Raw genomic sequence first — 12,407 nt, 5'->3', positions numbered from 1 at the left:
CTAAATTCTCCCATTTTACCTATAGAGAAAACCAAAGAGCTTCTGTTTCCACAAACCTGCTAGCCCTAGGACTTATATATAGCTTTGTCCACACACACATACGTATGTGCATACGTCAAGTCTGCTATACTTGTAAAACAGTTTCCATCATAAATAAGGATTGTGGCCAAAATTTGAACTCTGGATGCCTAAATCAATACTTAGGCACCCAAATAGATGTGACCTGTTTTCAAAGGATCCAAGCACCTCCCACTTCCTATTGAAGTTTTTGAGGTATGTTGTTTTATGTAACACAATATGTGGCAAACAGATTATGTACTGCCTATTATTAAGGTTGCCTGTCAATTCCCATTATATGTAAAATTAATGTAAAGAATGTTTCATTCACTTAGCAAAGTAAAAAATGATCAAGAAAATCTGAGGATCATTCTTATATTATTTTTTCACTATTACCAAAGTATTCATTAAACACTGTTAGGTATGTAGTTTGTGTTGTACTTGAAATAAATGGATAATCTATTGAGATAATTAAGAGGTTTTTTTGAATGTTAAAGTTGGCTTCAGAGAAACAGGTAGATAAATCATGATAATTTGCTTTAACTAGCTTCACTGAATGCTCTTTTAGCCTTAACAGTAATACACAGCTTTGCAGTTTATGCAAGAGAACATTACCAAAAACTTACCAGGATGCATGAGAACATGGATAAACTCTATCAAAATGTGATGGGATACTATGCCATTGATTTGAAAAAGGTTTCGGTGGAAGAATTTTTAACCGACTTAAACAACTTCAGGACAATGTTCTTGGTACAGTATGTCTATTGATGTTAAAATTGTTTTCCAAGAATGATATGTTTTTTAGTTCAAATATTGATGGGCTATTCAATATTTTTTTCTGTCTTCTTGAATGGTAACATACATTCATGTCAGAAACCTTAATTTCTACATCCCAGATTCTACAATGTAAAGAAAAGGAAATATTCATTCAGTATCTTAAAATTATCTGTATCTGAAGGAAAAAACTGAACTATTATAAATTAAAACTGGGTCCTTGATTTACTAGATAACATGCAGGAGGTTGTAGGGGGGCAGAAGGTAGAGAAGAGTTTTAAGGTCTTTACTTCTGTTCAGATGAAACTTCTTCTGTCTGACTTACTATAGGATACTTGTATGACCCAAGGACTTCTTAATGTGAGCTGGGAATGGGTTACAGAAATCACATAAATCTGATGTGTATATTACAGTTCACCAAAGACTATCATGTGAGGTCTCAAATGAAAGTTATTGTCACTCTGGTCCTTAACATTGTTGTGAAATATATGCAGAGATGATATGCACACATACTGAAAATATGTCATACCAAGATAATAGTCATCAGCAAAAGTGAAAAATAGGTTTTCTTTCTGTATCCTCTGGTATCTCTTTGTCAGTAGGTAAATTAAACATTGTAAGGTCATACAATAGATGCCCATTTACATACAAAATCAACAGGAAAGAAGCAAACAGAAATAAATGAGCTGCAGAGGTTATCCTGGCTGTGTGCAAACACAGTGAATTTAGGGGGAGTTCTGTGCTGGCTGCTTCTCAAAGAAACACCAATCCTGGCTTTTGCATAAAATAGGCATAATTTTATCAGATTCTAGACACTTCCTGAGGAACCTTTTTTATTTTTCATGGTTTACTTGATTTGTAATATATTCTAAATGCCTGGTCTTTTGTTTTTGTTTTTTTAAGAGGTCTGCTCTTTTATATCCACTATTTTTTATTTAAGGAAAAAAAATATTTTTTAGAAACACTTTTAGCTGCTTAGATTAAAAAAAATACTTTAGGTGAGTAACTAAAATGTTCAAAAGATAACTTTTTAATCTTTTAATGTTATGATCTTTCATCTTTTAATGTAATTAATATTGCATATGCAGAAGTTCAAACAATGGGATGAAGGAGGTACGGGAATGGGTATGAAGGAAGAACATGATATTTTAACTCTTAGGGCATGATCTAGTACACTGAATTTATCAGTAGCTTTCCAGGCTGAAAAGTCCTCCAGCAAAAGGAAAAATAATTCCAAACTTGCAACTGACCAGCCTCTGGAGGGAGGGTTTGAAGAAAACTCGTGAAAATAAGATGACTGTCTTCTCCTTTTCCTAGACCCTGACTTTTGGGGACACGACAGTCCTTTCTCACCTAACTGGATTCTCTTAATCCAGATGCCATGGTGATGGATGCTTCAAAACATCTGTAAAAAAGATGCAGCACCTATCACCATGTAACATGGCTGGCAGTTGATCCACCATTGTACATTTGTCTGTGAAAAAGGAAATATGGACAAGAAATTTAAGTTGGCTAAGTTATAAAATCTGACAAATAGAGTTGTTAAAAGTCAGTTGCTGTTCCATTAACTATAGGGGACACTCTAGTTCCCCTTTATTAACACTACATTTAAATAACATTAATTATGAAGAAGTTACTGGATAATTACACCATAACATATTTTAATATGGTAGTTTAAATCAGCATGCAGTTTGAGATCAGATTTGTTGCTTTCTTTGCTTTTAATTGTTGGTGCATAATGTGTGACCAAATGTTATAGATTTGCGTAATTAAGAGGAATTAGATATTCTTACAATTAAAATCAATATCTGTGTGTAATTAAATTTTACAAATGAAGAAAAGATAGGTTGTGAAAACTAGATTATTTTGAAGGCTTAAATAGTCTTCTCTTTGGATTGCTGAAATACCACTACCATCCTTTAAGCAGTTCTATATGTGGTAGACAAATCCAGAGGGCATAGTATATTCTCACTTGCTTTTACTTTATCATGTTGATGTACTTGTTGTATTCAACACACTTAAATTGGGCCGGTGTCAATGACTAAAAAGAAAACCTCACACTCTATATGATGAGTACTTTTGTTAAAATTTTCCACTGCACAATTGAAGAAAGAGAGAGATGCAACATCTATCTGTATACAGAACAATTACAAAAATAATCCTGGCATAGTATTATTTTGTAACTCCCACACACAATTTAATCACTAATTTATGTAGAATCCATTATAATTATATTTAAAATGACTTCCTAGTTGCCATTGTTTTTATACCTATTTTATGTTGTGCAAAGAAGGCTATCCTCTGGCCAGAAAGGGATGAACATACTGCTATTTCTTAGTAGCAGGGAAATGGCAGTTCTTCCTGGCAACTAAGGAAGGGACTTCAGATGCCAAAGTTAGTCCTTACAAATAGGCAAGCAAGTAGCACTGGATGTCTGGCCTGTAAATAGTCACTGTCATGTTTGGTTGGTTGCTCTTTCATCTACAAATTTAGCAGAAATTAAATGTTAATATTTCAAGTTCTGCAGGTCAGATTCCTTAGTCCTTATATTTTTGTATGTATACGCTTGATCATCATTTTACATAAAATGATATAGTAACTGTCCTGCTTTTGGAAATTCCAGTCGTCATAATATAGATTTTTGAAAGGGTTGTCCCTGAAATAATTTCTTGTATAGAATGACGAATGGAATATTGTCTAGTGGTTAATGAATAAGAATCAGATGTTTTCAGCTATATTTGTAGTTCTGCTGCTAAATCTCTGTGGCCTTGGACAGTTTAGTTAACTTTACTGTGTTTCAGTTTTCTAGCTGTAAAATGCTTCACTAGCTAACAGGAATATTACTAATTTTGTTTTTAAAGTGCTTTGCGATCTTTCAGTGGGAAGATCTTCTAGCAGTGCAAAGTATTGTTCGACCAGATAGAATCAACCATCAAGGAAGAAAGCTTATGAGAGATAATGGTAGATTTGCTGTGAGCCTATCTCTACCATGATGAAAGTAATGTTTTCTTCTCTGCAATAAGAGCTGTGAAATATAGACCAGCAAAAACTTTGTACATCATAGACATTCCGATTAATCTGAACATGTTTGGTTTGGTAATAGTTGTTGTGAGAAACCGTTTGCTTATTTCACAGGCAAGAGCAATCCAATCATAACTTTTCTATTTCCATGAGAACAATGTCAGAGTGCGAGTTTTTGTCATTTGATTTGCTCATGTTTATTTTCTAACATTTTGGGTATGTTTAGCAAATTGCCATTGATAGAATCATAGGACTGGAAGGGACCTTGAGAGGTCATCTAGTCCAGTCCCCTACGCTCATGGCAGGACTAAGTATTATCTAAACCAGAGGTTCTCAAACTGGTCCCTGGTCCACGAGATCCATTCAAATGGTCCGCTGATAGTTCCCTCTAAGGTGCGTGCCTGGGCGGCCACTTGAAAAAATGAAGGGCCACCCACCGAATTAGTGGAGTCGCGCAGGCATGGCTCCACTAATTAGGTGGCTGGACCCTGGAGAAGACACACATTTAAGGTGAGGTGCTGGCCTTGGGGGGATTATGGGGTTGGTGGGAGGGGGCAGTGGGGTGAGAAGACGGGGTGGGGGGGAATTTAGGATGTGCAGGGCTGCGGTGGCCAGAGACAAAGGCGACTTTCCCCAGCTCCAGGGTTGCGCTGCTGGGGAGAGATGGCCCTTCTTCCCAGCCTCAGCTCTGTGGTTGCTATGGCGGGGGAGAAGAGACCCCCCCTCCTTCCCAGCCCCACCTCAGGGGCTGCCACAGCTGATGAGAGAGGGCACATCCATTACATTAGGAAGATAAGACTACTGATATTAAAATATGAGTTGTGTACTTTTATTTGTAGAACAAAAAAACTTTAATTATTCTAAAGTTTTTTTATATAGCACTTTTATTCAAAGCTCTTTACAATAGATAGCTAACGGTACAAACAACATTTGGAAAGATCATTAAGTGGTCTGCCAAGACCCTCAGCAATTTTCAAATGATCCATGGAAAAAAAGTTTGTGAACCACTGATCTAGACCATCTCTGACAGGTGTTTGTGTAACCTGTTTTTAAAAATCTCCAATGATGGAGATTCCACAACCTCCGTAGGTAATTTATTCCAGTGCTTAACTGCCCTGTCAGTTTGGAAGTTTTTCTTAATGTCCAACCTAAACCTCCCTTGCTACAATTTAAGCACATTGCTTCTTGTCCTATCCTCAGAGGTTAAGAAGAATCTTTCATGTACCGGAAAACTGTTGTCATGTCCACTCTTGTCTTCTCTTTTCCAGACTAAACAAACCCAATTTTTTCAATCTTCCTTCATAGTGTTATGCTTATTAGAAGCACATGGAATCTTTTTCAAGGGGATAAGGCAATATACCACATTTATTGAGAGTACAATTTAAGCATTAAAATCAGCATATGCTTCCATTCACACATGCAAGCACATACACCAGATGGTTCTACAGCTGGATCTTATAGTTATCAGCCCTTAGTCCTGGGAGTGGATGAGTCACGACAAAAAGTAATTTTCCCTTAATCATGCCTTCTTGTCAACTGTTGGAAATGGGCCACCTTGATTACATTGGCCTCGTTAGCACTATAAAAGTAATTTTCCCTCCCTTGGTATACACCCCTTCTTGTCAACTGTTGAGAATAGGCCGCTTCCACCTTAATTGAATTGGCTCATTAGCACTGACCCCCCCACTTGGTAAGTCAACTCCAATCTTTTCTTGTGCTAGAATATATATTCTGCTTACTGTATTTTTCAGTCCATGCATCTGATGAAGTGGGTTTTAGCCCATAAAAGCTTACGCCCAAATAAATTTGTGAGTCTCTAAGGTGCCACAAGGACTCCTTGTTGTTTTTGGTGATACAGACTAACACGGCTACCGCTCTGAAACTAGTCCTTAGTGTCGCTTGGTCAGTTCCAGTGGCCATCTGAAACTGCACACGAGGGAGGGGAATGGAGCTGGGTCTCTGTTGGATGCGTCTGAAGTTCCGATGCTGATGCAGAACAAACCCAAAGTCCCATGGCAATGCACCCTTCTTTTATAGTAATAAGTTCCCATACAATTCTATGGACTTGCTGTGTCACACCGGAGCTGTTAATCTTGAGGTATTCAAGGTTGCTCCTAATTAGCATTATTTTGGGTTGTTAGCGGGAGTATCCGCAGCTGTTTCTTATCTCGTCCCTCTGGCTCCATTCCTTAACTTGTCCTTGGGGCATATGCCTTTGCTTTAGGGTTGTCAATCTGCCATCCAGGTGATTCTGATAGTAAGGTTGGTGCCTCTCAACCCCTTCACTCCCCTCTTGACCATCCGGCCCATCAGTACTGGTGCCTCCTGTCTCTTCTCTGTTCATCAGCATGCCATACATTCTTCAGTCTCACACAAAATGGTAATAAATTTCAAACACAAGAATTACAGCCATAACACTTTTATCCTTCTAAGAACAATCATTAACACAATCAGCAAAGAATAAACCCAGAAAAATTTCTTCTTACTAATTCAAAGCTAGCAAAATGGAGTACAAAGCAAAATGAAGTACAATTTACTTGAGACAATTTCTCCCCATAGGCTTTTGGCCTATAATAGGTCATGTTTGTAGACCTTTAATCATTTTTGTTGCTCTTCTCTGGACTTTCTCCAATTTGTCCACATTATAATCCTATCCTCCAAAGCATTTGCAACCCCTCCCAGCTTGGTCTCATGAGCAAACTTTATAAGTGTATTCTCCATACCATTATCCAAGATACTGAACAGAACCGGACCCAGAACCAATCCCTGCAATTCCCCACTTGTTATGCCCTTTCAGAATGACTGCGAACCACTGATAACTACTCTCTAGGAACGGTTTTCCAATCAGTTATGCACCCACCTTATAGTAGCTCCATCTAGGTTGCATTTCCCTAGTTTGTTTACGAGAAGGTCATGCGAGACCGTATCAAATCCTTACTAAAGTCAAGATATACCACGTCTACAACTTCACCCTATCCACAAGGCTTGTTACCCTGTCAAAGGAAGATATCAGGTTGGTTTGACACAATTTGTTCTTGACAAATCCATGCTGACTGTTACGTATCACCTTATCTTCTAGACATTTGCAAATTGATTGCCTACGTATTTGCTCTGAATACAGAAGTTAAACTGACTCGTCTGTAATTCTAGGTATTTGCAAATTGATTGCTTAATCACTTTTCCGGGTACAGAAGTTATGCTGACTGGTCTGTAATTCCCTGGGTTGTCCTTATTTCCTTTTTTATAGACAGACACTATATTTGCCCTTTTCCAGTCTTGTGGAATCTCTCTCATCTTCCGTGACTTTTCAAAAATAATTGCTAATGGCTCAGATATCTCCTCAGTCAGCTACTTGAGTATTCTAGGATGAATTTCATCAGGCCCTGGTGACTTGAAGACATCTAACTTGTCTAAGTAATTTTTAACTTGTTCTTTCCTTATTTTAGTCTCTGTTTTCTTGATACCCTTTGTCTCTAATTAGTTTGATCTCATTTTGTGCCTTGGCCTTTCTAATTTTGTCACAATATACTTGCGTTATTTGTTTATATTCATCCTTTGTAATTTGACCTAGTTTCCACTTTTTGTAAGACTCTCTTTTGATTTTTAGGTCATTGAAGATCTCCTGATTACGCTAGGGTGTCTCTTGCCATACTTCCTATCTTTCCTACGCAATGGGATATTTTACTTTTGTGCCCTTAATAATGTCCCTTTGAAAAACTGCCAGCAGTTTTCAATTGTTTTTCCCCTTAGACTTGCTTCCCATGGGATCTTATCTACCAACTCCCTGAGTTTGCTAAAGTCTGCCTTCTTGAAATCCATTGTCTTTATTTTGCTGTTCTCCCTCCTACCATTCCTTAGAATCATGAACTCTACCATTTCATGATCACTTTCACCCCAGCTGCCTTCCACTTTCAAATTCTCAACCAGTTCCTCTCTATTTGACAAAATCAAATGTAGAACAGCCTCTCCCCTAGTAGAGTTCTACACCTTCTGAAATAAAAAATTGTCTCCAATCCATTCCAAGAACTTGTTGGGTAATCTGTGCCCTGCTGTGTTATTTTCCCAACAGATGTCTGAGCAGCTGAAGTCCCCAATCACCACCAAGTCCTGTGCTTTGGATGATTTTGTTAGTTGTTTAAAAAAATCCGCATCCACCTCTTCTTCCTCGTTAGGTGGTCTGTAGTAAACCCTTACCATGACATCACCCTTGTTTTTTACTCCTTTTATCCTTGCCCAGACACTTTCAACAAGTCTGTCTACTGTTTTCATCTCAACCTTAGTCCAAGTGGATACATTTTTAATATATAAGGCAACACCTTCTCCCTTTTTTCCCCTGCCTGTCCTTCCTGAGCAAGCTGTAAGCTTCTGTACCAATATTTCAGTCATGCGTATTATCCCACCAAGTCTCTGTGATGCCAGCTATGTCATAATTATGTTTATTTACTAGCATTTTGAGTTCTTCCTGCTTATTCCCCATACTACTTGCATTAATCAGTGTTTTTTCAAAGTTCAGGTCACGAACCGAATTGGCAGGGAAGTGAATCTTTAGTAGATATGGTGTAATGGGCAGTTTTTTTAAAGAAAACATTAGGATGAATGGTAGCTTTTTTTCTGTTGTTCTTCATGAGTGAGGGTTTGTGTTTCAGCAGTGACTGAACAATGTTTTTCAGAGTGCCTGAGGCCACATGCTGTCCTCAGGAAAAATACCATGACCTAATTCACCTCACAATGCCTTTTGATAGCATAGGGGCTTCCATCTTTCCTGAGAGTGGCTTGACTTCAGTCCTGTGGGGAACAATGAAAGGTATTGGTCACCTTGGCTAAAGGGCAACCTGTGGCCTCAGACCTATTGAGAAAGGAGATTGTAGCTATTTTGAAAAAGGGAAGTTTTTCCTGAGTTCTTCTGAAGGATAAGAGTTTGTGCTAGCCTGTGCTGATGCCTTTTTTCCCCTTTGTAGTGACAATAGAGGAGAAAATGTTTAATCTGGGACCATAAGCACTCATGCATTAGTGTTAGGGTTTTGCTGCCGGGAAGAGTTAAGGCTATTTGGGTGCCTTAACTGTTTCTCTATACCTTAACTTGTTTGGATTTCAGTGTTAACCTGAATGCTGAATTTTCTGGGTTTATAATGCTTGTTTTGGAGATAATTACACCATTCCTATAATGTGGTTCTCCCTAAGTGACTGATATATTAGAGAGTAAAATATACTATATGGAAAGTACAATATCTTCAGATTACATATTGTTTAATATGTAACAGACTTGGTAGAAGGTGCAAGTGACCTTTTAGCAAGAGTTATTTGACTGACAATATAACTTAGGTATTTTTTCATTTTTATAGTTTACAAGTTTGTTCTGTCTGAAACTACTTACATTAAGTTTCGTTACCAATATCTCTCTCTTTTTTTTTTTTTTAAATAGCAAGCAGCCAAGGAGAATGTAAGAAGAAGAGAAGCAGAGGAAAAACAGAGACGCGCTAGAATAGCTAAGGAGAAAGCAGAAAAAGAAAAATTAGAGAGGCAACAAAAGAAAAAGCGCTTGTTAGAAATGAAAACAGGTGAGTAATATGGAAAACAGCCTTTTCTATCTGGCATTCTATATGAAATGAAACTACAGCCTCTATTTTGTTATTATCTTGATGTGCTCTGGAAGAGAGGCAGAATAAATTATTTCAATAAATAATACAGCAAAGCTGTTCTTAAATTTGATTTTATTAACAAGCTGTTCTAGCTTATCTGCTTTTCTCAAGTTATGTTAGACCTTGAAAATGGTGCTCAGTACTTTCCCATTCACTATTTATTTAACATTTTGTACTCAAGTATCAATGATTTATCTCAATTAAAGCTAAGCTGAAAAAGAAACTATTATGTTACATGTGAACAAAGTCACTTTCCAAATCACAGAGCCAATTTATTTATATTTTAACTAAGGGAAACGGTGATTTTTGTAATTGTTCCTTTTATGACAATAGGCTTCTTTTATGTAGCTAAGATTTTTCTCTGAGTATGTGTCAATGTGGATCCCACTGTGAGTGTACATGTACCTGATGTGCATGAGAATGGAGTTTTTCTGAATAGTATTGTGTCCATCAGGGCCATGTGTTTGTCTTTTGCCTCCTTTTGATGGAGCATGAGGGTGTAAAGAGTGGGACAACTGCGACCTTTGATCAGTTCCCTCTTATTACCCATATCAGTGAGACAGAACCTGATGAGGTTCCAACTCACTAGTTCTTAGCTCAGGGGTAAACTTCTACATATCTTCACGAAAATCTCAGAACTACTTCTGATCTTCAATATAGACCACCATGAAATGTCTCCATCCCGTTGAACTGATCTCTAATGATCAGACTCCACTCACTGTACAGGGTTTCTTAGCATTATCAACTCAAAACTGGTGGGCTTATAGCCCTATCCCTCAAGGTGGACACAGTACGTATGTTTTCTGTATGTCAGAATCTCCTATACCAAGCAGATGATCGGTCTACTTGTCATTCTCCGCAAGAACACAGAAGTCATGACGTGAGGCTAAAGCTCCATCCCCTGCAATAGTCCACTAAGGCCTCATCAGACCCTGAGGAGAAGAGCTCAAAAAGTTATGCTGGCAGACAAGCCAGCTTCATCCAGCACCCCAGCCAGCAGACTGACAACACCAAAAACCAGTGCAGAGAAGACGGAACTGAGAAAAGACCTTGCACTGAAGCCATGCTCGCCTCATTTGCACCAAAGCCACCACTCAAAAGGACCACTCTGAACACAGGAGACAGAGTCTGCAGAAGGCGCTTAGTGTCCTCCCGTAAGGATAGACACCAAAAAGTTTTCATATATAAATTCACCAGTCCCTGTGAAGAGTCAAAGTGTGGGAAAAAGAATAGCCTTAGATGCAGGAGGCTTCTATGACACGAACCCTAGATCCAATGCTGCACCCATCAACATTGATGCTCACAGAGGATGAGCCCAGAGGAAACTCAAGATCATCATCACTGCAGAAACACCAGCTCTGGAACAGACTCAGATACTGAGAGTGCTATGTACTTTGGCGCCACCTCTGGTTGTGGTCTACTCTGCACCATCACTGGCATACATTCTTCCCATCTTCTAGTAGAGAGCCCTCTCCTCTGCATTCAATGATTGACACCACAGACACATCTACCAACTTCCCCTATAAGATTAAACTGCCACTAGCCCAGCAGGAATGGTACTGGACTGGCCAATACCCAACGAGCCAGCTGTATTCCTAAAGCATTCCACTTCGCTATAGACAGTGCTGGGACTTACTTTCTCAAGCTTCAAGAAGAAGGTCTCGCTGCACTTGAGTAAGAGGAAAAGGTCACTCAACATCCCTGGCTAGACCACCTTCGCCACAGTACCAGGAAGAGCGGATCCAGAGATAGAGCAACACCAACACTTTATATCATCACTAAAGGATTTTTGGTAATGATTCTTTGTCATCTGATGAAGTGGTATCCTCAGTACTACTACCAGATGACTTAAAGGCATTCCAGAATCTTTTTGTGAATATTGTCAAGAGTCTCCCTTTCCCCCACCTAACCTTGTCTGCTTTTGAGGAAGGAAGGATAGGGTTCTGTCATCCTTGACAGCTCCTTCCACTGTGCCAGGTAGGGGGAAATAGTGATTTGTTCTTTGTGATGAAAAAATGTCCTATGTGGAATTAACAAAAACTTGGCAGCTATGCTCTGAAGAACCTCAGCGAGATGAATGTTGGTAACCTTGTGGGTCTGGGGGGTTCTGGAGGCTCTAGTAGAGAGGAAGAAGCCACAAATCTCAGCAATCTTTCTAGTCAGATCTGTGCAGTTCAGGAAGTTTTATATATATATATATATATATGGTTTTATATAGAGAGATGATGTCTGTCCTTTTCGGAGGACACCTATATATATATACCAGGGGTCGGCAACCTTTCAGAAGTGGTGTGCCGAGTCTTCATTTATACACTCTAATTTAAGGCTTCGCGTGCCGGTAATACATTTTAACATTTTTGAAGGTCTCTCTGTAAGTCTATATATTATATAACCAAACTACTGTTATATGTAAAGTAAACGAAGTTTTCAAAATGTTTCAGAAACTTTATTTAAAATTAAATTAAAATGCAGATCTTATCAGTTTAGTGTGATCGTTGCCCTTGCTTTTCCTTGCTGAGTTTTCCAATGTCTGGCACGTATTTGGATACTTTAAGGTGCACACAGGCTTCTGAGTGATCAGTTGTTAACCAGCTCCGAGAGGGATGGAGGACAGATTTCATGTGTGAAAATGCCTGTTCACACAGGTATGTGGATCCAAATGCTGAAAGCATTGCAAACACAATTTTCTTCAAACAGTTAAATTTCACTGGCAGGGACATCCAGCACGTCCAAACAGAGGCCCCATGATCTCTCTCGGTAGCTTCAAGTGCGCTCCACAGATCCACAAACTTTGATGTCCATAATTCTGAGCTTTTTAACTGAATGAGCTGCATTTCGAAATCTTCAGCACCCATCCACTGAAATACAGGCAAATACAAGTCGCTTTCGTTGAACTTTTCAGGTTTAATTAGAAAA

General features: G+C 38.7%; 1 protein-coding gene across 3 annotated transcripts in view; it reads left to right on the top strand.

Annotated features, from left to right (window-relative positions):
* The window catches only part of DIAPH3 (diaphanous related formin 3), a 528,591-nt gene that overhangs the window by 377,872 nt on the left and 138,312 nt on the right, over positions 1–12,407 (top strand). For all 3 annotated transcript variants that reach the window (XM_043533700.1, XM_043533705.1, XM_043533707.1), the window contains 2 exons: positions 643–807; positions 9,275–9,410. In XM_043533700.1, coding sequence (XP_043389635.1) covers positions 643–807; positions 9,275–9,410 — 301 coding nt within the window. The remainder of the gene's footprint in view (positions 1–642; positions 808–9,274; positions 9,411–12,407) is intronic.

Source organism: Chelonia mydas, chromosome 1 (genome assembly GCF_015237465.2).
Source record: "Chelonia mydas isolate rCheMyd1 chromosome 1, rCheMyd1.pri.v2, whole genome shotgun sequence".
Taxonomy (NCBI): domain Eukaryota; kingdom Metazoa; phylum Chordata; order Testudines; family Cheloniidae; genus Chelonia; species Chelonia mydas.
The sequence above is the reverse complement of the archived record's forward strand: the minus strand, read 5'-3'. Positions and strand labels throughout refer to the sequence as shown.